Source organism: Podarcis tiliguerta (genome assembly GCF_965153285.1).
Source record: "Podarcis tiliguerta genome assembly, chromosome: 16".
Lineage (NCBI taxonomy): Eukaryota > Metazoa > Chordata > Lepidosauria > Squamata > Lacertidae > Podarcis > Podarcis tiliguerta.
This window is the reverse complement of record NC_139549.1, coordinates 2,940,291-2,967,022: the sequence shown is the minus strand read 5'-3', so window position 1 is coordinate 2,967,022 and position 26,732 is coordinate 2,940,291. Positions and strand designations below refer to the sequence as shown.

The following is a 26,732-nucleotide window of genomic DNA, read 5'->3' as shown; positions in this document are numbered from 1 at the left end:
ATCTTTCAATTCCAACTTCATAGATTCTTTTAAATAAAACCACACACCCCAAAACGATATGATTTCTCACCTGGGCGCCGGATCGTCTCAACATCTTTCCAGCAGCCCGAAAGAAAAAAGCTAAAAATATATCTGTTGATGAAGCGCGTGAGACGGAAAGGAAGGAACTTCCCTGAAGATATTCTCACAGGAGAATTTTCCACATGGATCGAACACTCGGCGGCGTCGCCCAAAGCTCAGAACACGTTTTGAAACCACAGGAATCGGGGCCACCGTGAAGTTGGAAATTCATCCAAACTGAGGGAGGGTGGGTCGGATATATAACGGGACCCTGAGGGTCATCTAGTCCAACCCCCTGCAATGGAGGAATCTTTTGCCCAACGTGGGAATCGAACCCACGAACCTGAGATTGAGCATCTCACGCTCAACCGACTGAGCTATCCTAGGCTTACCTGCCTGCTCTATTTCTCACAACCCATCTATGGGGTGACTCTGCTTGCCAATTTCCTCCTCCTTCTGTTGCCCCTTGCAGAATTTAGCACAGGGGGGAAGGATAGGGAGAAAACTGGCTCCGCCTCTCCTTGGTTTTGGCTCTGCCTACTGTGGAGTTCTCTGCCTTGCGCCCTGCCAGGCCCAATGGGCACCAGCCGCCACTGGGTGGCAGGCAGAAATGGTGAGACACTGTGGTGTCAGACTAGGCCCTGGGAAACCAGGGTTCAAGACCCCGCTTGACCAATCCAGCTTCTCCGATGGGAAGCCTGTGTAATAAACAAAAACCTGCCTTTATTCCCTTATGGGGGACACCAGAGCCCTTATAGAGTCCTTTGTGGGTTCTCCATCGGTCGTAGAAAAGAACAGAGGCCAACCAGAAAATATTGACAAGCAAAGCAGCTCGTAAGCCTGATCTTTATTGATCTGTTGCAACAGGGTGCTCCCCTCACACGCAGGAGAAGGAGGAGGAACCAGAACCAAGGTGTGCCCGCCCTTATATAGACATTTTAAATTGCCCCCCCTGGAGTCCAAGACCACCACCAGAAACATCATACCTACGGCACAGAAAAGGCGGTCTACAGCAGAAATCTGAGTGCATTGTTTATCTCCTGTCTGGACCAGCAAGCTCATTGGATGGCCTTGGGGTGGCTATAGTCTCTCAGCCAAGCCTACTTCACAGGGTCGTTGTGAGGATAAAATGGAGGCAGAGGAGAACCACGCAGAAACTTTGCCAAAGTTGCACTGAAACCCCTTGGACTGAGTTATGCTAAGGAGTCAAGCCAGCTGGGCAGAGGGCTAGCTAGATGGGCCATGAGCAGAACCCAGAAACCAGAGCTGGCCCATGAAGGGAACCATCAGAGAAAGACAACAACAAACCTCTGGTTATGTGAAACATATTCAATAAACACACAAGACGTAACCGGCTGTACATTTGAAAAAATAATATATACTATTTATTGTATTTTCCCAACAAAGGTCTGTATAGTTAAAGCTATGGTTTTCCCAGTAGTGATGTATGGAAGTGAGAGCTGGACCATAAAGAAGGCTGATCGCCAAAGAATGGATGCTTTTGAATTCTGGTGCTGGAGGAGACTCTTGAGAGTCCCATGGACTGCAAGAAGATCAAACCTCTCCATTCTGAAGGAAACCAGCCCTGAGTGCTCACTGGAAGGACAGATCCTGAAGCTGAGGCTCCAAGACTTTGGCCACCTCATGAGAAGAGAAGACTCCCTGGAAAAGACCCTGATGTTGGGAAAGATGGAGGGCACAAGGAGAAGGGGACGACGGGGGATGAGATGGTGGGACAGTGTTCTTGAAGCTACCAGCATGAGTTTGACCAAACTGCGGGAGGAAGTGGAAAACAGGAGTGCCTGGCGTGCTCTGGTCCAGGGGGTCACAAAGAGGCGGACACGACTAAACGACAACAACAATTCATTGTATTGAATTGTAGATTTCAACGAAAGTAGCTCATAAACTTCAACGAAAAAAGTAGAAGACCCAGTGAGTCAGTTCGTTCTCTAATCAGTTTATGCATAAGGTCCAAATATGTGAAAGTGTCTATTCCACCTGTCTGTTCATAGAGTCCAACAGTCCACACGAAAGGTTGTTGCAGTTCCACAGAATTCTTTCACAGAGTCTAAGACAAGGATTTGTTGAAATCTACAATTCAATACAGGGATGCAGGTGGCGCTGTGGGTTAAACCACATGGCCTAGGACTTGCAGATCAGAAGGTCGGCGGTTCGAATCCCTGCGACGGGGTGAGCTCCCATTGCTCGGTCCCTGCTCCTGCCGACCTAGCAGTTCGAAAGCACATCAAAGTGCTTCCGGCGTGAAGGTAAACGGCGTTTCCATGCGCTGCTCTGGTTCGCCAGAAGCGGCTTAGTCCTGCTGGCCACATGACCCGGAAGCTGTATGCCGGCTCCCTTGGCCAATAAAGCGAGATGAGCGGCGCAACCCCAGAGTCGGCCATGACTGGACCTAATGGTCAGGGGTCCCTTTACCTTACAATTCAATACAATGAATAGTATATAATATTCAAACGTATTTTTTCAAACGTACGGCCAGTTACATCTTGGGAACCATCAGAGGGCAAGACTCAGAGGGGCTCCTTAGTCCAGCAGGAAATATAAGGTAGCATTCGGGTTTATGTTTGGGCTTTATGACTTCTGCCGGTCTATTCCTTCCGCACGGTTTATTTCTCTTCTTAGAAACACTAATCATTAAACAGTGCCGTGCATGCTGTAAATGAATTCAGTCATCGCTGACGCTACCTGGAAGAGGAAACCAGGTGTGTGTCTCCAGGTGACAGTGAGATAGCAATTATGAACTGCAGGACTATTTAAACAGGATCAAAGAGGCTGGGGAAACCCCAATCTGTGTTTCACTTGTGGGTTTTACTAACTGAGCACCTCTCAATTCCCTGCAATGAAACTGAGTCTATTTATTTAAATGGTAATCCTTCGCCACAATGAAAACAGGCCTGTGGATTTCTATGCATATCAAAGGCATGAATCTTTTTTTTCAAAGAGGGGTGTCATGTAATGAAGGTATCTCTGAGTCTTCGCCACACCTCTGATTACTTTGCTATCCTACACATGGACCACTTTATTGATGCAATTTTGGATGCACTTCAGGATAGATAATGCTAAAGCTATTTTTGGTTATCTGAATACTATCCCTTGCTTTTTTCCTGTAGGACTGGTTACAGTCATTGACAGCTGTCAATGGGTTTACCATACCCATTGAGTCAATCACGCATCTCTTACTACCCTTCTGAGAAAAACCCCACCCCGTCCTCCCTCTCTATATAAGGGTCTGGTGACTTGTACCACTCTGGCGAGACAGTCTGCGGGCAGGTAGGGTCTCATCCTGCATACCAGATGGAGCCAGTAGACAGCTGCCCTGGACACAGAATAGACCTCCATGGACAGCTGTGAGTCCAGAATGACTCCTAGGCTGCGCACCTGGTCCTTCTGGGGCACAGTTGCCCCATTCAGGACCAGGGAATCCTCCACACCCGCCCACCTCCTGTCCCCCCAAAAACAGTACTTCTGTCTTGTCAGGATTCAACCTCAAAATGATCACAGGGCCAGAGCTGTTTCTCTTGGAGGGTGGGGAATTTTCCAGCCCATGGGACAGTCTTGGTCCGCCGGGAGAGTGCGAAGGGAGCCCAGTTTGGCCAATGAGGCCATTTCCCCAAACCACACCCACCAGTCAATCAACTGACATCACCAGCCGATGGGCGGGGTTCAATCCTGCTGTTTTGCCAGTGCATTCCTTGCAGAGAACGGCCTGGAAAAAGTAGAATCCCTGCGGAGAGCAGGATTGAACTCTCCACTTATCAGCTCGGCTCCTGCTTTATGGATGTGGGGGGTGTGGGGCTTCCCACCGGTTGGCCCTGTTGGAATTCCTGCTCCGTGACTGCAGTCATGGGATCGCTAAGTGTGCCGGTGTCGGTTGGCATCGGTCGCTGCGATGTTTGGGCAGAAGAAAGCTTTTGAAGCTCCCGAACGATCGGCCAGGAGGGAGAGAACATGCCAGTCGGGCATGTGTCTCTGCCAGGGTCCTACTCGAGCGTAGGACGAGCTCCTGACAGCCCCCCATGAGAACAGGACACAGGACAAGATCGCTGATTAGATTCCACAGAGACATTTATTATTTTTACAGGCGCAAACATTTCGGGCGGCTAGGCAAAGACGAGCCACGCACAAGAGATCCGACCTAGATACAGAACAAAAACCCACATTGCACAGCCCTATGGCGAACAGAGCGCCAGGCCAGGCGATCACGCTTCCCTGGGGATCCCTGTCCTTCCCAGCTCGCCACTGCAGAGTTCATGCATAGTTTGAAAAGGCGGAAAAACTTGCTCCGGTGTGATTCTGTTTGCCCCCATTCCCTCCCGCCGCCACCCTTCCTCAAAAATTCATGAGCAAAATATGTTCCTTTTCTTCCCAGCTGCAGTGCCGAGTTCTATATTTAGATCCCCTGCCAGCGAGCCTGTCGCAAGGAGCAGCGAGGCGGAAAAGCAAAAGCCGTCACACTCCAGCGGGCCCATCTTGCGGCGCCACGTCAGCTGAGCGGACAAGCCGCCGGCAGGAGCTTTTCCTGGGAGAGAGGGGGAGGGGTGTGGGGCGGGAAGATGGCTCCGCGGAGCCTCGTCTGTTGCTGCTCCCCTGGGCTGAGTAGGAGAAAAAAACCTGTCTGCAAGTGACCGGGCCATTGGCCAAAGAGGTGGATTGCTCCCCGTCCCTCTGCTAACCAGTGCGCTGCAAACCGAAATGTGGAAAGGGGCAAAACAACAACAAAACAAAACCACCATGGACTAGAAACTTGAGGATTTGGGTCAGCAGCAAGTCTGGAAGTCCCCGCTGCAAAATTCACCCTGCCGATAAACAGCAAATCATACAGAGATGCGACAGGCACAGTCCTCTCCACGGACGGGACTTGCTCCGAGTCTCTGCGCCAGAAGTGAACGAAGGGAAAAGTCGTGCCCAGTGCAGAGGTGTAGCAGAAATTTCTGCCCTCCTGCAGAGGCTGATGGGAAGGAGGGACTCATCCAGAGAGGCAGCGGGCAGCCCACCTCTCTGAACAGGCGCTTTTGAGCTTCATGGTTTTATTGCTGTATTGTTTTTAATACTCAATTGGGAGCTGTCCAGAGTGGCTGGGGAAACTCAGTCAGAAGGGCGGGCTATAAATAAATTATTATTATTATTATCATCATCATCATCATCATCATCATTATTATTATTTTAATTATACCCCGCCCATCTGGCTGGATTTCCCAAGCCACTCTGGGTGGCTTCCCAAAAAATATTAAAATACTATAATACATCAAACATTAAAAGCTTCCCTAAAGAGGGCTGCCTTCAGATGTCTTCTAAAAGTCTGGTAGTTGTTTTTCTCTTTGACATCTAGTGGGAGGGTGTTCCACAGGGCGGGTGCCACCACCGAGAAGGCCCTCTGCCTGGTTCCCTGTAACCTCACTTCTTGCAATGAGGGAACCGCCAGGAGGCCCTCGGCGCTGGCCCTCAGTGTCCAGGTAAAACGATGGGGGTGGAGGCTCCTTCAGGTATACTGGACCGAGGCCGTTTATTATTATTATTATTATTATTATTATTATTATTATTATTATTGGTTTTCCCCCAGAGACACCCCAACACTCCTCTAATGCTGCCCAGGTCTCTAAGATCCTGATTCTTAAGCCTTGTTTTAAGATTCTTCAAGAAAACACCTATGAAGGGCTTGCAACGCTCCCCACCCAAAAAAGAGGGCGGGGAATAACTCTTTCACACCAAAGACGTGGGTAAGAAGAAATGTCAATTAATAAAATACAAACAACTTATCAACCTGACAATTTTTTAAAGTCCCCCGTCAACAGACAAGCGCAGCGCATGTGGGGCTCAAGGGATTAAGACTGTGGGTCACCGTCGCCCTGGCAAACAGAGAAAATGAATTTTAAAAAACCTGCGCCGATAAGCGGCAGAGTTTGTTGCTTGCATGAATTATGCAAATGGGCTGCTCTTTGCATAATCTATTCTGTTTCTTCCTCCGCCAAGCAGGCGAGGAAACCTCAGTTGCTGGAACATGAGTGCTCAGACGCTACAAAGACTTGAAAGGCAGCCCCGAGGGGGAAAACACACTTTGTACGCGCACAGAGTGAGGCCTCTATGATTGCTCCTTCCTATTTTCCATGGTGGAATCCTGACATTCAGGAAACAGATGCTTAAGCCCTGCTGGGCCCTTACTTAGAGGGTGTGCGGAGCAGGCGGAAATTCAACCGGTGTCCTGGCCCTATAGCTGCCTGTCAAATTTTATTTTATTTTTGGCATGTCGCGACTCTGCTATAAGGAATAAGGAGATCTCCAAGCTTCCGGAAGCCCCTTTGGAAATCTAAGGAATAGCCATGGGCACCACAAAACCGATTTCAAAGAAGAGACGGTGAAGGAAGATTGGAGGAAGTTTAAAGACTATTTACAGAAACACTATAAGATAATGAATGTTTGATGACACCAGATTGAATGCAAAAGGTTATTAGTAAAAAATTTAAAGATTAAGAAAGATTAATGTTTTAAGATATATGGAAATGTAACTATATTAGGACATTAAGATAATGATGAAGTCAAAATATGACAGAGGGAAGGAATTTGCTGACAGAATATATGACCTGGAATACAGAGAAGGGAGGTCTGGGGAAGTCGCAGAAACAAGTTAATGCAAAGAATATAAGGAGACAAAAATTGCTTTTAATACTTTTATTTTTTCCTTTTTATATTTTTTGTTGTTTGATGTTGTTGTATTCTTTTTTTGTTGTTGTTCTTTTCTTGGTTTGTTGTATTGTGTTCTATTTTTTGTTCACTTATTGTAAAACCTAATAAAAAATATTATAAAAAAACAAAACAAAACCGATTTCAAAGAAGAAAAAAGTGATCACCTACATGCACCCAAAACCAAACGCAACATAGACAAAAAAGGAGGCAATGCCCACTCAAAAATAGGCAAAACGGCCCCTGCCCCACAGCCAGCAAACAGACAAAAAAAATCGGGGGCACCCAGGTTGGCTGAAGAGGCACTCGATTTTATCGGACTGAGTTCCACTCAGACCAGATGCATTGAAGTGACTGAACCAGGGGTAGGCAAATTAAGGCCTGGGGGTCGGATCCCGCCCAATTACCTCCTCAATCTGGCTCACGGACGGTCCAGGAATCCGTGTGTTTTTACATTAGTAGAATGTGTCCTTTTATTGAAAATGCATCTCTGGGTTATCTGCGGGGCCTGCCTGGTGTTTTTACATGAGAAGAATGTGTGTGTTATGTACTGAGTTGAATAGGATCCAAAAGGCAGCAGTCTGATTGGTCCTAGAACAATAGGATCCAGAATGCAGCTGTCTGATTGGTCCTAGAACAATAGGATCCAGAATGCAGCAGTCTGATTGGTCCTAGAACAACAGGATCCAGAATGCAGCAGTCTGATTGGTCCGCAGGAGCCACTCAATCCAACTCCAGGTGGAAGTGAATCTGCAACCTGATTGGCCTACAGGAGAATCCCAGAATTAGCCAATCATGTGGAGCCCATTATGTAAATAATGTATATAAAGCAGACATTCTGGGGGAACTTCCATTCCTCCTCACCACTATGGGCTGAATAAAGAGCATGAAATCCACTCTCGACTCCGAGTATATTTTAGTGTCCTTTTATTGAAAATGCACCTCTGAGTTATATGTGGGGCATAGAAATTTCTTTATTTTAACCCCCCTTCAAAATATAGTCTGCCCCCCTCCCCACAAGGTCTGAGGAACAGTGGACCGGCCCCCTGCTGAAAAATTTTGCTGACCCCTTGTAACTGACCCTAAGTTAGTCCGATGCATTGGAGTAACACTGGAAGAAAGAAGTGTGTTGGAAGGCAGCTAAAAGGAACTATTTCACACAGCACATAATGATAATAATAATGATAATAATGATGATGATGATGATGATGATAATAATAATAATAATAATATCATTATTTATTATTTATACCCCTCCCATCAGCTCAATCTCGGTCGTGGGTTCGAGTCCCACGTTGGGCAAAAGATTACTCCATTGCAGGGGGTTGGACTGGATGACCCTTGGGGTCCCTTCCAGCTCATGCTTCTATTCTCTGTTTCTTACAACCATGGGGCAACTCTGCTTGGCAGTTTCCTCCTCCTCCTCCCTTTTGGTGTTGCCCCTTGCAGAACTTAGCGCAGCGGGGGGGGGGGGGATAGGGAGAAAACTGAGTGGCTTCCAACAGAATATTAAAATACAATAACCTATTAAACATTAAAAGCTTCCCTAAACAGGGCTGCCTTTAGATGTCTTCTAAAAGTCTGGTAGTTCTTGTTCTCTTTGACATCTGGTAGCAGGGAGTTCCACAGGGCGGGTGCCACCACCGAGAAGGCCCTGTAACATCACTTCTTGCAGGGAGGGAACCGCCAGAAAGGCCTCGGCGCTGGACCTCAGTTATACTATGGAACTCACTGCCTCAGGAGGGGAGACCAGCTTGGATGGCCTAAAAGAGGATTGTTGGGCAAATTCGTGGAGGAAAAGTCTGCTGATGGCTCCTAGCCAGGAGCTCTGCCTTCACTGAATGCTAGATTTCTGATGTTCTGATGCCATTGATTTGAATCCTAGGTAGGATTTGCATTGGATACAATTCATAGTGGGGAAATACCAAGCAAGGCAGTGAAGTGGGGTGTCTGGAGAGCTGAGCCCCCATTTCCAGCCCCACCCATGGTTAAAAAGGAAGGTGGCAAAGCCCATCAATATATACCGTATTCTTCGCTCCATAGGACACACTTTTTCCCTCTTAAAAACTAAGGGGGAAAGTCTGTGCGTCCTGGAATGCAGGGGGGAGGCAGGCAGGAAAAGCCCCCAAGACCCGTACACAAGCTCTTGCAGGCTTTTCCCCAAGAGGGAGAAGGGACCGCCGCTCCCCGACCCGTTTTGGGGGCCCCACGGCTAAAAAGGAGAAGCCGGAAGCCCCCGGAGCGCAGCGTGAACTGCTGCTGCACTCCGGGGGCTTCAGGCAACTATCCGCAAGCCTTCGGAGCGCAGCAGGAGTTCCCGCTGCGCTCCGAAGGCTTGTGGATAGCCGCCTGAAGCCTGGAGAGCGAGGGGGTCGGTGCACACCGATCCCTCTTGCTCTCCAGGCTTCGCTTCGCTGGAGAGGCACTGCAGTTTTCCCTCTCTGCGCAGCGCCCCTTCAGCGAAGCGGGAGGAGAAATGGAAGGGGCTCCGTTTCTCCTGCTGCTTCGCTGAAGGGGCGCTGAGCAGAGAGGCGGAGAATTCCCCCCCTCCGTTCTCCCCCTCCTATGGTCCGGTGCGTCCTATAGAGCGAAAAATACAGTATATGTGTGTGTATCGCCAAAACAAACCCTACTCCCCAGATTCCCATCTTTCTTTCTTTCTAGAGCAAGAGCATTTGAAGAACCTGAGATGTACTGAACATATTTTTGTATCTCACTCTAAACAGGAATTTGCAGTCTTGGAAACTGCTTCACACCTAGGATGAGGCGGTTTTCATTTGGGAGACCAAAAGCACACACATTTGCATGTGAATTTCTGCCTAAAACAGAGGAGATTTTGTGTTTGAAAGAGGGACAATTCGCTTTAGTATGGGAGGGGAAAACACCCCTTTGAAATGAAAATAATGCCCAAGGCTGTTTTTTTGTTTTTAAGATGGCGGTTTCGCTGCTTTATTCTTTTCGAGAACTGCTTTGAGGTTGTTGTGCTGTTGTTTTTAACAAGCAGTATCTTTTTTAAAAAATGAAATAAACAAGCAAATACGAAATAAAATCCATAGGCCCTATCCTTCTCATTTTGGGGTGAGAAACCAGTCTGCTTCACCTTACTCTAGAAAAGGTGTGTTTTTGTGTGTACAGTGGTACCTCAGGTTACATACGCTTCAGGTTACATACGCTTCAGGTTCCAGACTCCGCTAACCCAGAAATAGTGCTTCAGGTTAAGAACTTTGCTTCAGGATGAGAACAGAAATTGTGCTCCGGCGGCGCGGCAGCAGCAGGAGGCCCCATTAGCTAAAGTGGTGCTTCAGGTTAAGACCAGTTTCAGGTTAAGAACGGACCTCCGGAACAAATTAAGTACTGAGGTACCACTGTATTAGGGTTGCCGGGTCAACAGCATCCTAGACCCTGAGATTTGAGAGCCCAAACCTGGTGATATTCCAGGGGCCGTGCCTGGAGATGGAAGTTAATTGGGAGAGGAGCGCTCCAGCACCCTGAGTGTCTATGCTATAATTTGCAATCAGCTCCTGCCAAACTGAAGCTTGCAAGCTGGATGCACAGTCTCCTTCATAATTTCTCTCTTTTTTTGAATTTTTATTTATTTATTTCATAGACAGAAAAAACAAACAATGATTATTCCCACCGACAAAAATACATGTATTAACCCCGAAAAGAAAAGCCGAGAAAAAGAGAAAAGAGAGAAGAATAGCACACCCATGTGACTTCCCTCCTCCAATCCTCATCAAAGAACTTTAAGTTCTTATTTACATTGCATCTTATACACTTCGTCTTTAATGTTCTAAATATATTAATTTTCCCTGGGTCTACTTTGTGAGCTTAATCTAAACATGCCAACACGTTTTCCTCAGAACAGTGTTTACTCATTGCTGTTATTAATTTCTTATTTCTTATTGTTATTATTCAAGGCCCTCTCACCACCCTGGAAATTGAAGTCCTCTACCTGACGTCTGGGATGCGGGTGGCGCTGTGGGTTAAAGCCTCAGCGCCTAGGGCTTGCCGATCGAAAGGTCGGCGGTTCGAATCCCCGCGGCGGGGTGCGCTCCTGTCGTTCGGTCCCAGTGCCTGCCAACCTAGCAGTTCGAAAGCACCCTTAAGTGCAAGTAGATAAATAGGGACCGCTTACTAGCGGGAAGGTAAACGGCGTTTCCGTGTGCTGCGCTGGCTCGCCAGAGCAGCGATGTCACGCTGGCCACGTGACCCGGAAGTGTCTCCGGACAGCGCTGGCCCCCGGCCTCTTTGAGTGAGATGGGCGCACAACCCTAGAGTCTGTCAAGACTGGCCCGTACGGGCAGGGGTACCTTTACCTTTTTACCTGACGTCTGGAGGAGGCCAGGTGAACCTGGAAAAATATCTCTCTGTGTATTCTCTGATTGTTTGGGCTTTAATTCGCAGTCCCTTGGGACCTGTCTGCATCCAGCAAGGATCTTTCCCTTGGCTTCTGAGTCTCCATCTTCACCCCAGTCTGCCTTCACCCCAAACTTCCACTTCTACCCCTGAACCCCAGAGTCTTTTGCTGACAATGCCTGTCGGTTTCCAAACACAATTTCTTTCTTTCTTTCAAATGGTGGTTGCGTCTACATTATGATTACCAGATTTTTTTCTATGAATCCAGGGACACTTTTATTTATTTATTGAAGCTGAATAGCAACAGGGAGTCAGTAGTGGGGATGCTTTTGAATTCTGGTGCTGGAGGAGACTCTTGAGAGTCCCATGGATTGCAAGAAGATCAAACCTCTCCATTCTGAAGGAAATCAGCCCTGAGTGCTCACTGGAAGGACAGATCGTGAAGCTGAGGCTCCAATACTTTGGCCACCTCCGGAGAAGAGAAGACTTCCTGGAAAAGACCCTGATGTGGGGAAAGATGGAGGGCACAAGGGGATGACAGAGGACGAGGTGGTTGGACAGTGTTCTCAAAGCTACCAGCATAAGTTTGACCAAACTGCAGGAGGCAGTGGAAGACAGGAGTGCCTGGCGTGCTCTGGTCCAGGGGGTCACCAAGAGGCAGACACCATTAAACGACTAAACAACAACAAAGTGGGGATGGTGAGGCAAAAGACCCTGGGCCCAAGCAAACATGCATATTGTAAGGTAAAGGGACTCCTGACCATTAGGTCCAGTCGTGGCTGACTCTGGGGTTGTGGTGCTCATCTCGCTTTATTGGCCGAGGGAGCTGGCGTACAGCTTCTAGGTCATGTGGCTAGCATGACTAAGCCTCTTCTAGCAAACCAGAGCAGCGCACGGAAACGCCGTTTACCTTCCTGCCAGAGTGGTACCTATTTATCTACTTGCACTTTGACACGCTTTTGAACTGCTAGGTGGGCAGGAGCAGGGACCGAGCAACGGGAGCTCACCCCGTCACAGGGTTTCGACCCGCTGACCTTCCGATCGGCAAGTCCTAGGCTCTGTGGTTTAAACCACAGCGCCACCCACGTCCCATGCATTTTGTATAAAGGTGCAAAAACCTTCTTTAGCACCCTGTGAAACATAGATGCGCAGAGTATTTAAAAAACTGGGCAAGGGCCACCCGCCCGCGACTCTCGAGCCTTCTCCGATCAGTCAAAACAAAGGGGGAAGGGGGCAGGAGATTGCAGAAGACACATCCTATGCGCACAAGACACGTCATATGGGGACTTCCGGCGAGGAAAAATGGTGGGTGCTACGGCAGCAAGCAGCTCCTGAAGCCAGCCAGTGCCAACTGCGCTACCAGGCTGGCTCCGGGAGGCTGCTAAGACCACATTTCCCGGGGCCAGATTTGCAATCTGGGGACTGTCGCTGGGAACTGTGGACGTCTGGTAACCGTAATCTACATATCTGTTTGCAAAGCCAGCTCAGGGTACTCTTTTGGGGGGCTAACTAAGGTCAGAGAGAGGGAGACGAATGAGGTATCGGATGAAATCACAGAGCATGGCAAAATAGCAGGGGGGAAATCACACTTTTGCCCATTCGTCCCCCAAATCAGATCAACTGAACAAAAGAAGAAACACACACACACACACTCTCCAGCCATAGCTTGTAAGAGCTCTCTGGTTTCAATGAAATGCAGGCTTGGGGGAACTCTAAGAAATTTAATGTATTAAAAAAACACTTGCAGGGGAGACCAAAAAGTGTGTGTGTTGAGGGGGGCAGAAAAACTTTGAGAAAACAAGCAAGAGGGGGAACAGAATAGGGTGCCTTGGCAGGAGTGTTCCATGCTGCAACATTTCGTTGCAGACCCCATTTGTTACCCATATATTACAATTTTTGGGAGGGTTGGGATTAGGGGTGGACAGATGTGTCTGTTTTCAGTTCTCAGTCTGAAGTTCAGTTCTCCACACTTCCACCTCAGGTTGCAAATCCTTTTTTTTTTAAAGGTCCTCAAGAAAATTCACCGGTATTTTAGTGCAATTTTCTCCTAATATCCACACGCTCGCATGCAATTTTAGCCTATGACACATATTTTAGCAAAGCAGTTCCCCCGAATACAACATGTATTTGTACATTATATGCATTCTTATGCACGCTTTCCCGCAGTATACGCGCCACTTGGGTGAAGAACTGCATTGCAAAATTCGAAGGGGTGTGAGTTTTGCAGGAGGGCTGCATTTGGGTCCGTGAATTGTTTTGGAAAGTGTGGATTTGGTAGGTTTTTGCCTTTAAATGAGAACTCTGTCGAATTTCTCCCCCTATCCCATGGTTGCTGAGCAACAGCAAAGAGGCATTCCAGAGATTTCTGTGTGCAGGATGAGGTCCATTGGTCTCTGGTACCATTTACAGGGGATTTTCACAAGTTTGATTTTGTCACTCCAGTCTAAGAAATCTGTCCCAACTGACGCCCCTCTCATTTACTCAAGTCCTCAAGGCCCAGGACTTCCTTTGCACCTGGCCTAACCTAGCCCCCGCCTCTCAGACAAGGGGATGCCAACTGACCATGAAAAACCCAGGTTACTCTGCTCCTGCGCCCATTTCAGCAGGCTGATTTGCAGGAAACTAGGAAGTGAAACCATTGGCAGCATGGAAATAATCTAGGGTCAGCCCAATCTCTGCTTTCCTGTTACTTCAAGCCTCAGGAGCGAGAGGCCAGTCCAGGAAGCTGGCGAGCCTGTCGAGGTGAGATTTAAACCAGACACACTTTAAACCACACCCTGAATCTCTGTGTTACATCAGTTGTCTGATGGGTAGCAAACCACTGTATGCGGTTGGAGGATGGATGGCGGCTAACAGATTGAGGTTGAATCATGACAAGACAGAAGTACTGTTCTTGGGGGACAGGGGGCAGGTGTGGGGGACTCCCTGGTGCTGAATGGGGCAACTGTGCCCCTGAAGGACCAGGTGCGCAGCCTGGGAGTCATTTTGGGCTCACAACTGTCCATAGAGGCAAAGGTTAATTCTGTGTCCAGGGCAGCTGTCTACCAGCTCCAACTGTTACGCAGGATGAGACCCTACCTGCCCGTGGACTGTCTCGCCAGAGTGGTGCATGCTCTGGTTATCTCCCGCTTGGACTACTGCCATGCGCTCTGCGTGGGGCTACCTTTGAAGGTGACCCGGAAACTGCAATTAATCCAGAATGCAGTAGCTAGATTGGGGACTGGGATCAGCCGCTGAGACCACATAACACCGGTCTTGAAAGACCTACATTGGCTCCCAGTACGTTTCCGAGCACAATTCAAAGTGTTGGTGCTGACCTTAAAAGCCCTAAACGGCTTCAGCCCAGTATACCTGAAGGAGCGTCTCCACCCCCATCGTTCTGCCCGGACACTGAGGTCCACTGCCGGTTCCCTCATTGCGAGAAGTGAGGTTACAGGGATCCAAACAGAGGGCCTTCTCGGTAGTGGCACCCGCCCTGTGGAACACCCTCCCATCAGATGTCAAGGAAATAAGCAGCTATCTTATCTTTAAAAGACATCTGAAGGCAGCCCTGTTTAGGGAAGTTTTTAATATTTAATGCTGTATTGTTTTTAATATTCGGTTGGAAGCCGCCCAGAGTGGCTGGGGAAACTCAGCCAGATGGGCGGGGTATAAATAATAAATTATTATGATAATTACAGTGGTACCTCAGGTTAAGTACTTAATTCATTCCGGAGGTCCGTACTTAACCTGAAACTGTTCTTAACCTGAAACACCACTTTAGCTAACGGGGCCTCCTGCTGCCGCCGCACCACCAAAGCCTAATTTTTTGTTCTTATCCTGAAGCAAAGTTCTTAACCTAAAGCACTATTTCTGGGTTAGTGGAGTGTGTAACCTAAAGCGTATGTAACCTGAAGCATATGTAACCAGAGGTTACATATTCTGGAGAAGAGGAGGTTAAATATATAAAAGGATGTTGTCACATAGAGGAGGGAGAAAGGTTGTTTTCTGCTGCTCCAGAGAAGCGGACACGGAGCAATGGATCCAAACTACAAGAAAGAAGATTCCACCTAAACATTAGGAAGAACTTCCTGACAGTAAGAGCTGTTCGACAGTGGAATTTGCTGCCAAGGAGTGTGGTGGAGTCTCCTTCTTTGGAGGTCTTTAAGCAGAGGCTTGACAACCATATGTCAGGAGTGCTCTGATGGTGTTTCCTGCTTGGCAGGGGGTTGGACTCGATGGCCCTTGTGGTCTCTTCCAACTCTATGATTCTATGATTCTATGATTCTAGGTACCACTGTATTATTATTATTCAGACACAACCGTTTTGGCTGTTCAGATCTGAGGGTTGCCGGTGGGGTCAACCGCAACAGGAGCTGAGGTAGCAGCCTTGTACCAAGGCAAACCCTTGGGTTGACCCAGCTTCCTTCTGTTGACCCTGACCGGCAGAGGCTCTCTGGGGTTTCGGAGAGGAGTCTTGCCAAGCAGACGCTCTCCCACTGAGCTGCGGTCTTTCTGGAGGAGTTATAGAACTGCAGAGTTGAAAGGGAGCCCTGAGGGTCATCTAGTCCAACCCCATGGGATGCAGAAATCTCATGTGGCCACCCAACCTCTGCTTAAAAACCTCCATGGAAGGACAGTCCATCACCTCCCGAGGGAGCCTGTTCCACTGCCGAACAGCTCCTACTACCAGGAAGTTCTTCTTGATGTTTAGTTGAAACCTCCTCTTTTGTAATTGGAATCCATTGATTTGGGTCCCAGAGCATGAGAAGACATCTTCCATGTGAGAGAGATATGGAGATGGTTAACACATCTCCTCACAACCTTGAGGGCAGAAAGTGAGGAGGAATTAAAGAACCTTTTAATGAGGGTGAAAGAGGAGAGCGCAAAATATGGTCTGAAGCTCAGCATAAAAAAAGAAGATCATGGCCACTGGTCCCATCACCTCCTGGCAAATAGAAGGGGAAGAAATGGAGGCAGTGAGAGATTCTACTTTCTTGGGCTCCATGATCACTGCAGATGGTGACAGCAGCCACAAAATTAAAAGACGCCTGCTTCTTGGGAGAAAAGCAATGACAAACGTAGACAGCATCTTAAAAAGCAGAGACATCACCTTACCAACAAAGGTCCGTATAGTTCAAGCTATGGTTTTCCCAGTAGTGATGTATGGAAGTGAGAGCTGGACCATAAAGAAGGCTGATCGCCGAAGAATGGATGCTTTTGAATTCTGGTGCTGGAGGAGACTCTTGAGAGTCCCATGGACTGCAAGAAGATCAAACCTCTCCATTCTGAAGGAAATGAGCCCTGAGGGCTCACTGGAAGGACAGATCCTGAAGCTGAGGCTCCAAGACTTTGGCCACCTCAGGAGAAGAGAAGACTCCCTGGAAAAGACCCTGATGTTGCGAAAGATGGAGGGCACAAGGAGAAGGGGATGACAGAGGACGAGATGGTTGGACAATGTTCTCGAAGCTAGCAGGATGAGTTTGACCAAACTGCGGGAGGCAGTGGAAGATAGGAGTGCCTGGCGTGTTCTGGTCCAGGGGGTCATGAAGAGGCCGACACGACTAAACGACTAAACAACACATCTCCTCTCAGTCTCCTCTTTTCCACACTAATCATACCGCAGTGCCCTAGACTCTTGTGTCAACTGGTGGCTGGTGCCCATGGAGACTGGTGGAGTGGAAGACAGGCAGACCCACAGTAGGCGGAGTCAGAGCCAATGATGGGCGGAGCCAATTGATTCTCCATTGCCCACAACCTCCTCCCTTCTACTCGGACACACTTGAAGCTCAGGGCTAGGAAGATGACAGGGAGGACCAAACACAGGTTGCTTGAAAGTCCGAAGGCATGGAGCCTCCATAACGCTTAGGATCTACCTGCCGGTCTTGTCTGATCACAAAATGCCGAAATTACAGCGAACAGCTCCAGGTTCCAGGCAGGGAGATAGGACAGCAGGGGTCTGGCAACTTATTCCACCCTGTCTTTATATAACTTGCAATATTTTAAACAACTCAAGGGTCAAAGTCGGCCTCCTTTTCCAGGAGGATTTGGAGTGCCAAGATAAATCAACTGTTCCTCATAAGGCTTAGTTTCCAGACCCTTGATTTTGGTCTCCCTCTTCTGCACATGTTCCAGCTTGTCAATATCCTTCTTAAATTGTGGCACCCAGAACTGGACACAGTATTCCAGGTGGGGTCTCAGCAAGGCAGAAGAGAATGGCATTATTAGTTCCCTTGATCTGACACTGTACTTCTGTTGATGCAGCCTATAATAGCATTAGCTTGTTGGCGCTTTGGGGGGAGGGTTTTTTTGCCGAGCAGGGCTCCCAAACTTCTAATCAGATTCCATTTTTTGGCAGAGGGTCCAGGCTAGGTCTCTGGGAACATTGTTCTGGGTCTTTTCTTTTTTTTTCAATCAAGTGGTACATAAATCTTAAGAAATAAGTAAAACAAATAGCTCACAAAGCCCTAAGCAACTTGGTTCTAAAGTTACTAGGGGACTGCCTGATTCCACCTCAATCACCAAGATCGTCTGATGGGCCACCTCTGGTGCTTCTCCCTAGGCCCCAGGGCTTCAGCTGGCCTTAGGACTCTGACCATTAGGTCCAGTCATGGCCGACTCTGGGGTTGCAGCGCTCATCTCACTTTATTGGCCGAGGGAGCCAGCGTGCAGCTTCCGGGTCATGTGGCCAGCAGGACTAAGCCGCTTCTGGCAAACCAGAGCAGCGCATGGAAACACCGTTTACCTTCCTGCCGGAGTGGTACCTATTTATCTACCTGCACTTTGATGTGCTTTCAAACTGCTAGGTTGGCAGGAGCAGGGACTGAGCAACGGGAGCTCACCCCATCACGGGGATTCAAACCACCGACCTTCTGATCAGCAAGCCCTAGGCTCTGTGGTTTAACCCACAGCACCACCTGTGTCCCTTTCAGCTGGCCTTCACTGACCCTTCAAAGCAGCGGGCTCTGCCCTGTGGAACTCCCTGCCTCTTGAGGCTCAGATGGAACCACTCTGACTTCCTTCAGGTGCCTTTCAAAAACTGACTGCTGCTTAGAAAAGGCCTTCATAAGACGAGCTTCTCTTTTCCACCATCCACGAGGTTCTATTGACGTTTCCAAATAATTTTTTACGGATATTTATAAATGCGGCGTTTTTGACATGTTGTAAGCCGCCTTGAAAAAGTAGATTATAAATCGGCAAATAAACGAACCAATAAAATGCTAGTTGTGCCGGAACAGGCAATGGGGACAGGATCCTTTTGGCTCCCCGGAAGGATCCAGCTGTCCGTTGCAACGGAAACAGTGTGTTGGGTCTAAATGGGCCTCCCTTGGGCTTGATCCATCAGGGGTCTGTGAACTCTCCCAGGCCACGCCTTCTGAGCCAAGAGAGGGGGGGGGAGGCCTGTCTATCTTCAAGCCCATCTACCTGTCCCTCCTTGTTTGCTTACTTAGTTAATATGCTCCTACATTATAATGAGCCATTCCCGTTGGGGCAATTAAGAGATTAAATTTGGCAGCTGTTCCTGTTCGCTCTGATTTGGCAATTTCCGTATCCCTCCCTCACCCCCAGCCCCAAATTGGGGGTTGAGCGGAACCAGCTATCACAGCTGCCCTGGGCAAAATTAATTTCATATCTATCCCCCCCACAAAGCCCCTCTTCCTCAGATCTTGCTGTACCAAACGCAACCTGAGCAACAAAGAGCAGCAGAGTTGAATGTTCTGCACCGGTTTTATGGAATGAGAGAGAAATAGGCTGCTGGGGGGGGGGGCAGGAGACCAGGCAGGAGAGCTCCCCCCGTCTTGGGAGTATCTGTCCTGAGAGCGGTGGGGCTCTTCTCCCCCTAAGTGTTCCTTAGTAGCGAGGCACCCCTGAGATTCTGCTGCACACCTCCACACCACAAGCAACCACCTGAACTAGCGAAATAAAGGCCTCCTTCATCATTTCCCAAAGACCCTTCTCAAAGAGTTACTGTATTTTTCGCTCCATAAGGCACACTTTTTTCCTCCTAAAAAGTAAGGGGGAATGTCTGTGCGTCTTATGGAGTGAATGTGTGGTCCCTGGAGCCGAATTGCCCAGGGGTGAAAAGCAGATCGTGCTTTTTTTTTTTAGAAAGAGGGAAGCGGGTGTTGAAACAAAGCCACTAAGCAGCTGATTGGCAAGAGATCAGGAGGGAGATTAGGGACTCTAGCAATAAAGGAGGCTGCCTGGGAGGGGGGAGGTAAAAGCCCATGGATCCTCAGGATTTTTGCATTGGGTCACCCCAAATTCACCATCAGATCACAAAGCATGTCCATGGCTATGGACTGCACCAAAAAACCCCACACTCATCCACTGTTTTGTGGGGCCACAATGGTGCAAAAATGTGGTTACAAAGCATGGATCCAAATGGATTCTCAGGATTTTTGCATTGGGTCATCCCCAAATTCACCGTCAAATCACAAATCATGTCTGTGGCCACAGAATGAACCACAAAAATCATACATCCACTGTTTCGTTTAGAATATTTTTTTTTTCTTGTTTTCCTCCTCTACAAACTAGGTGCATCTTATGGAACGAAAAATACGTATCTAAAAGCGTGCAATGTTGCACAGCTGGCTGGCTGGGGCTGATAGGAATTGTGGACCAAAACACTTGGAGGGCTCCAGTTTGGCAAAGCCTGCCCTATCTTTCCTTTAAAAGAAAACCACCACGTTGTGCTTTAAGGAGCATTTCCCTTATTTTTTTTGGGGGGGGGTGTATACAGACAGACCGAGGAAATAAAAGCCCCACAATCATTCCAGATTTTATTTTTGATTTACCTCGGCACACGCTGTTCAAATCCTCCTGGAAAAGGAGGCTGACTTTGCCCCTTGAATTGTTTATTGCAAGTTATATAAAGACAGGGTGGAATAAGTTGCCAGACCCCTGCTGTCCTATCTCCCTGCCTGGAACCTGGAGCTGTTTGCTGTAGATTTTGGCATTTTGTGATCGGACAAGACCGGTAGGTAGATCCTAAGCATTATGGAGGCTCCCTGCCTTCGGACTTTCAAGCAACCTGTGGTTTGGTCCTCCCTGTCATCTTCCTAGCCCTGAGCTTCTATTTTGTCCTAGTAGAACACAGCAGGGAAGAGGTTGGGGGCGATGGAGAATCACTTGGCTCCGCCCAACATTGGCTCTGACTCCGCCCACTGTGGGTCTCCGTGTCTTCCACCCCACCGTTCTCCATGGGCACCAACCACCAGTGTCTAAAGATTAAGGGTGCAAGACAGAAGGAGACCCTCGTGAGTGTGTTTACTCAGAAGCAAGCCTCTCAGGTTTTGGCGAAGCTCCCTTCAGAGTAAGCACGGTTTAGGAATGTCAACTGGGAGCACAATCCCACGCTGGTTGACTCAGAAAGAAGTCCCACTGTGTTCAACAGCGCTTGTTCCCAGGTAAGTGTAGAATGGATTTCAACCTCCCTGAGTGTCCCTGTATCATGGAAAGTGAGAGGCCATTCAGTTCTGGGTTATGTAAATAATAACTTGTTGGGCATCCTTCATCTCTGGCAATTAGGCTTTTGGAAATTGGTGAGCAAGGAAGAAGAAGGCAAGCTCACTGCCAAAGCTTTGTGGTTGTTAAAGGTAAAGGTAAAGGGACCCCTGACTGTTAGGTCCAGTCGTGGCCGACTCTGGGGTTGCGGCGCTCATCTTGCTTTACTGGCCGAGGGAGCCAGCACACAGTTTCCGGGTCATGTGGCCAGCATGACTAAGCCGCTTCTGGCGAACCAGAGCAGCGCATGGAAACGCCGTTGACCTTCCCGCCAGAGCAGTACCTATTTATCTACTTGCACTGGTGTGCTTTCGAACTGCTAGGTTGGCAGGAGCTGGGACCGAGCAATGGGAGCTCACCCCGTCGTGGAGATTTGAACCACCGACCTTCTGATCGGAAAGCCCAAGGCTCTGTGGTTTAGACCACAGCGCCACCCACGTCCCTTTGTGGTTGTTAGGTGGATATTATATCATACTAACTTCTTATTTCTATGCCAGGGGTGGGGAACTTTTCTGGTCTGGCCATCATACCAGATCTTTCTCTTCCCAAGCCCTGCCAGGCCAAATCTGACAGGTGGGTGGGACCAATCACCTGCCAATCAGCTGACATCACTTCGACATCAGACGCTGCTGCGCCCTGACAGTCGGTCGGGACTTCAAAGCACAGCACGGGCTGTTTCAAAAGCACATTTGCAAGCAGCCCTTTGCTGCTTTTTAAACCTCAAAAAATCTTAGTTATACTGAAGGGCAGGCTTCCTCAAGCTCGGCCCTCCAGATGTTTTGAGACTACAATTCCCATCTTCCCTGACCACTGGTCCTGCTAGCTAAGGGATCATGGGAGTTGTAGGCCAAAAACATCTGGAGGGCCGAGGTTGAGGAAGCCTGCTGAAGGGTCTTCTCCACCTGGTTTGATCCACCAGCTCTGCTAAAATCCTGTCAATTTAAAAGCCACAGAGGTGTTTAGTTCTTTAGATTAGGATGGTGGTGGGTTAGGATCATTCTTGCTTAAGCAGGATGTGTGAAACGGGAACCTAACACCTTAGCACTCACGGGCGCTAAAGCAATGAGGTACATTTGTTTTCCCATGGAGAGATTTCGCTTCTAAAGATTGCTTGGCGGGGTCAGGGGTGCTTGGACTCTGCTACAAACTCGCACCAGCTAATTATTATTATTCAGAATGCAGCAGCTAGACTGGTGACTGCGGGCAGCCGCCGAGACCACATAACACCGGTCTTGAAAGACCTGCATTGGCTCCCAGTACGTTTCGAATTCAAAGTGTTGGTGCTGACCTTGAAAGCCCTAAACGGCCTCGGCCCAGTATACCTGAAGGAGCATCTCCACCCCCATTGTTCTGCCGGGATGCTGAGATCCAGCTCTGAGGGCCTTCTGGTGGTTCCCTCCCTGTGAGAAGTGAGGTTACAGGGAACCAGGCAGAGGGCCTTCTCGGTGGTGGCACCCGCCCTGTGGAACGCCCTCCCATCAGAGATAAACAACTACCTGACATTCAGAAGACATCTGAAGGCAGCCCTGTTCAGGGAAGTTTTTAACGTGTGACATTTTAGTGTATTTTTGGTCTTTGTTGGAAGCCGCCCAGAGTGGCTGGGGAAGCCCAGCCAGATGGGCGGGTACAAATAATAAATTATTATTATTAATTACTTTATTACCCAACTTTCTCCAAAGAGTTCAAGGCAGCAGACATGGTTCTCCCTCTCCCTGTTTTACCCTCACAACAACCCTGTGAGGGAGGTTAGTTTGAGAAACAGAGAATGGCTCCGATGTCTCACCCAGTGGCTGAATGAGGTTCTCGAACCCTAGCTTACCACCACAACTGGCTCAAGGCGTCCACAAATATGAAGAAAAAGTACTGGTGGAGGAAGGAGGGACAACCATTTGCCTGGGGCAAGGGCCAGGAACACAGAATGTGCTCAGGAAACTGAGGACTCATCCTGCCTCCATTGGCATAGCCGTTGCGGCCGGCAGTCAATCATAGCCCTGTCCCTCTGATCATAAGCCTGATCCTCTGAGCAAGGGTAGCCATGTGGTGCCCTTCCTAGACTACAATTCCCATCCTCCTTGCCTGTTGCTGCACTGGCTGCTGGGCATGACGGTCCGAGGAACCCCTGAGAGGGCTGGTCAGATGTGGTGAGGGGAAAAACAACCACACACTGATCTCCTCAGAACACCCAACCTTTTCCCTTGTTCAGCTACAGAGAAACTGAGGCGACTCAATGAATTCTAAACAACAAAATTATTCAAACTGCATCATATTGCAGATTTAGAATATGCTTGTGTTTTTCCAGACCTGGAGGTTTGTCCTCCGCCCCCAAGCCTTGCATGCAAAATCTGAGGGAATTGGTTCGTTAACTGATCTTATTTTATTGCCAGTGTTTTGCAACGCCAAACATCCAATACCACCAAACATGAAACTTTAACCCCTGCTCAGAGATCCTGTTTATTATTATTTTTTATTGGGGGGGGGCATATCCCACACCCTGCAACTTCCAACGTACTCAGGCTCTAGGCCTCAATCTCGACTCATTTCCCTTCTCACAAAGCTTGCCAACTCCTTTTTCTGCCCTTGCTCCTCCGCCTTTAATAGCAGCTCAATTTATTGGAACTTGGGGTGGCGTGGCTGGTGGAGGGAGGGGGAGAAAGAGATATTTTTTTCATGGCACTGGAGGTAAACATGGTCCCCTTGTAAACACTTGTCAGCTGAACCCTTGTCCGAGTCACAGAAGCACAGGCTGGTCACAAAAAGCTGGCAACTTCCTTGTCTGCGCGAAACCTACCAAATACCATTTGCAATAAAACGAAGAGAAACAAACCAACCCAAGAAGAGCCTCACACCTGGTTATTGTGTTCCCAGCTGGCCTGGGTGATCAGTTCTTTTTTCCTAGACTTCAAAGACAAGAGCAGCTTCAAATGGGCTCAGCAAATGTTGCTTCTTTCTCTTATTGCCCCCTCTCCCAGCAGTTTACAAAGCCCAAACCATTTTTCACGGAACGGTGCCGCAAATACCTGCCAAACAACGTCCATTAATCAGGGTTTTGGATCAGCAAGCCCAGACACATACGAGACGCCTCTATCGGTTGCCAAAATTTGGATGCTGATGAAATCTCAGAAATTAAGCGAAGCTGGACCTCATGAATTTTTGCCACTTTAAAAAAGACCCCCAAACCCCTTAATGTTCTTAATTATACTCTGTTCCCTTCCTTGTGTTCCTTCAGGGTGTACTAAATGGATTTTGCTTGCTTTCTCTTCCCTCTGAATCATCACCTGAGGGCACAGCTGTGTTTACCAGTCGGCATCACAGGGAATAATAATAATAATAATAATAATAATAATAATCTTATATTGCAACTTTTCCTGCCACTCAACTACAAAAGTTTGATGCATCTTGAAATGTGGTTTCAAATACAATTTAAACAAAACAATTTCAGAGTGGCTACACAGCTGCGAAGAAAGGCCTGGGAAGGGGAGGCAGGGACAATGAGGGGCAGTTTTGCTGGGGAATCTGGAGGGGGAATGACCCGGCAAAAATAATAAAAACCACCCAAGAAAGATGAAAGCTTTCTTGTTCTGAAAACCAAGAGGTCTCCAGAGTTCTGTTGGAACAGGCATGATTAAACCTGGAAATCCTTCCAGGGGCTGCAATTGTGTCACCCAGCACTGGCTTGCTTTAGCTAAAATCACACATTGTTTCCTCTTCAAGAAGGTGGTTTTAATTTCCTTTTTTTAAAAAAAAAAGAAAAGGCAAAACTTGATAAGCGATTAGGTTACAAAAATCCAGGAGCTCTGCCGTCACAGGTGAAAAAAAAACCCAACAACCGTGGATTTATTTAGCGACACTTTGAGAGGAGCCCTTTCTGAAAGGGGGGGGCCTGGACCCCTCCCTCTTTCCTACTCCAAAAGGAAAACATAAAAGAGGAAATGAACTGGAGAAAGGGTCTGAAATCTTTTGCCCCCTCCTCTATCTCTCTCACACACACACACACCCCAAGCTCAAAGTCAGTGCAAATCTGCTCAAAACACCCCCGCCGCTAAACGATTCATGCTCCCCCCTGCTAAGTTAGAGTCCTCTTGCTTCCGAACCTTACTCCACATGACTCCCAGAAATCAGAATCTAGATGCCCACCCTCCGTCCTATTGACGGGCAAGTCTCTAACCCCATCCTGTGGGTGGTTAGACATCCAGGGTTCTATTCATGGTGCCCTTTTGCGGGGGGGGGGAGGGAGGCGGGAGAAATCTACTGGCTCTCTACCTCCGGCCATCTGTTACCATCTCCCAACCCCCCCTCCCTCTCCTCCTGGAAAAACCGCTTACCCTCAAATGCCTTGCTCTGACAGGCCCCCCCCCCCCCAAGCCTACAAACTCCGCGCGTAACGCTCGCCAGTGACGAGCCGGGCGGTGCTTTCAGAACGCCGAATTTATCTGCTCGTTTTTTTGTGCGCCCCCTCCTCCAACCGGGTAGTGCAATTCCAGGCGATACTTTGGGCTCAGAATTCTCCTTCTTCTTCTTCTCTCTCCCCCCGCATCACCCCCCAGTACTGTCCCCACCGGCTTTGTTGTCCTTCGCCCGTTTCTATTCCATCCCACCGCTGCCACCAGCGCATCCGACGCGCGGCGGTACCCGGGGCGCAGCGCTTGGGTCTCTGCGCGTAACGCGCGCCTTACCTTTATGCATGCCGGTGTATTTATCCTTAATGACTGTCAACTCGTAGATTTTGCCGAACTGCTCGAAGATAGGCTTAAGGTCCTTCTCCTCTAAATTCCGGGGGATTTGTCCAATGAAAAGTTTGATGGCGTCTGGTTCCTTCATTGGTTCAAAAAGGAGCAAGCTGGAGCGAGCCTCGAATTCAGAATGTTCACCAAAAAGAAAGAAAAAATAAAGGAAGGGGAGGGGTGGGGGGGAACCACGCCGGAACAAAACAAAGAAAAAAAGAAAAGGAAAAAAACCAGCAGAAAATCCCGAGCTGGACTTGGTCGTCTTCGTCGTGTGTGCGTGGAAACAAAGAGATCAAAAGCCGCCAGCAGTTTGGGAGACAAAATTTCCCTCCAATCTCGCTTTAATTGAACGGCATTTCCGTCTGCCTCGCTTCTCTCCCAAATCCTTCAATTATTCTTATTTTCTTTTTAAAAAAAGAGGATGAGGAAGTGTGGTAGGGGGACGAGAAAGAGAGGGACAGAGAGATTTCCTTTCCTTTTTTTCCCCCACGGGTGCAAAAAAAATACAATAAAATTCCTATTCAAAAGATAAAAATAAAATAACAATTATTCTTTTAAAAATAATGCAAAGAGTTCTACGATTCGGCCTTATCCCAGGGTCGTGGGCAGCCCCCAGACCCTCATTCTAATTCTTCTGATCAAACAATTACAAAGCTTGCAAGCAGTTAATTAGTTTATTGATTAACTTTCCGCGGCGCGGTTGAGATTCTGGGGTTTCTTGTGATTTTTTCCCCTTCTTCTTCTCCTCCTCCTCCTTCCCCTCTCTCTTTTCTTCGCTTATTGATTCATTTTCGCACCCTGACGGCTCTTTCCCTCCCTCCCACCCCTTTAAAATTTCCTTCCTTCCCTCCCCCCCAGCCCCACCTCAAGAGCGCGATTTCGGCTGCTTTTTCAGGTTTGACGGTCCCTTCCTTTAATGGATCTTGAGCTCTGTTTCAAATCTTTTTCTTTACCAACAAAACCTCCAGCAGCACACACAGCCCTGGCGGCCCCTCCTCCTCCCCCCCCCCGACTAATAATCATGTCAGAGTTAGGGACCGGCAACAAATTACCGGCTCGGGAGAGACGAGAGCAGCGCGCGGGCTGAGAGGGGAGCCGTGCAAACAATCCTAAACCCTGAGAAAGGAGCCCTTTACCTGCTTTCAAAGAGTGACCTGGAAACTTTGCAGACCCACCTGGGGCCAAATAACGCCTCCCTCCCAGGGCCCACCTTATTTCTGATGGGATATTGCTTAGGGGCTGATTTAATTTTGGAGATGTTCATTTTCCTGTTATCGATACTCATTTGTTGCATCTTAATTTTTAGATCTTTGGTAATAACCTTTATTGGGATTTTTATTAAAGTGATTTTTATCAGAGTGCCTGGCGTGCTCTGGTCCATGGAGTCACGAAGAGTCGGACACGACT

At 48.4% G+C, this 26,732-nt stretch overlaps 1 protein-coding gene across 3 annotated transcripts in view; it reads right to left on the bottom strand.

Moving 5' to 3' along the window:
* CELF3 (CUGBP Elav-like family member 3) overlaps positions 1-26,144 on the bottom strand; it is an 86,959-nt gene extending 60,815 nt beyond the window's left edge. For 2 of the 3 annotated variants that reach the window (XR_014505765.1, XM_083416669.1), the window contains exon 1: positions 25,275-26,144. Coding sequence is in view for 2 of the 3 variants with exons in the window: in XM_083416669.1 (XP_083272795.1) it covers positions 25,275-25,419 (145 nt within the window). In the remaining variant the exon portion in view is untranslated. The remainder of the gene's footprint in view (positions 1-25,274) is intronic. The other variant, XM_083416668.1, reaches the window with a different exon arrangement.
* Between the last annotated feature and the right edge of the window lie 588 nt (positions 26,145-26,732).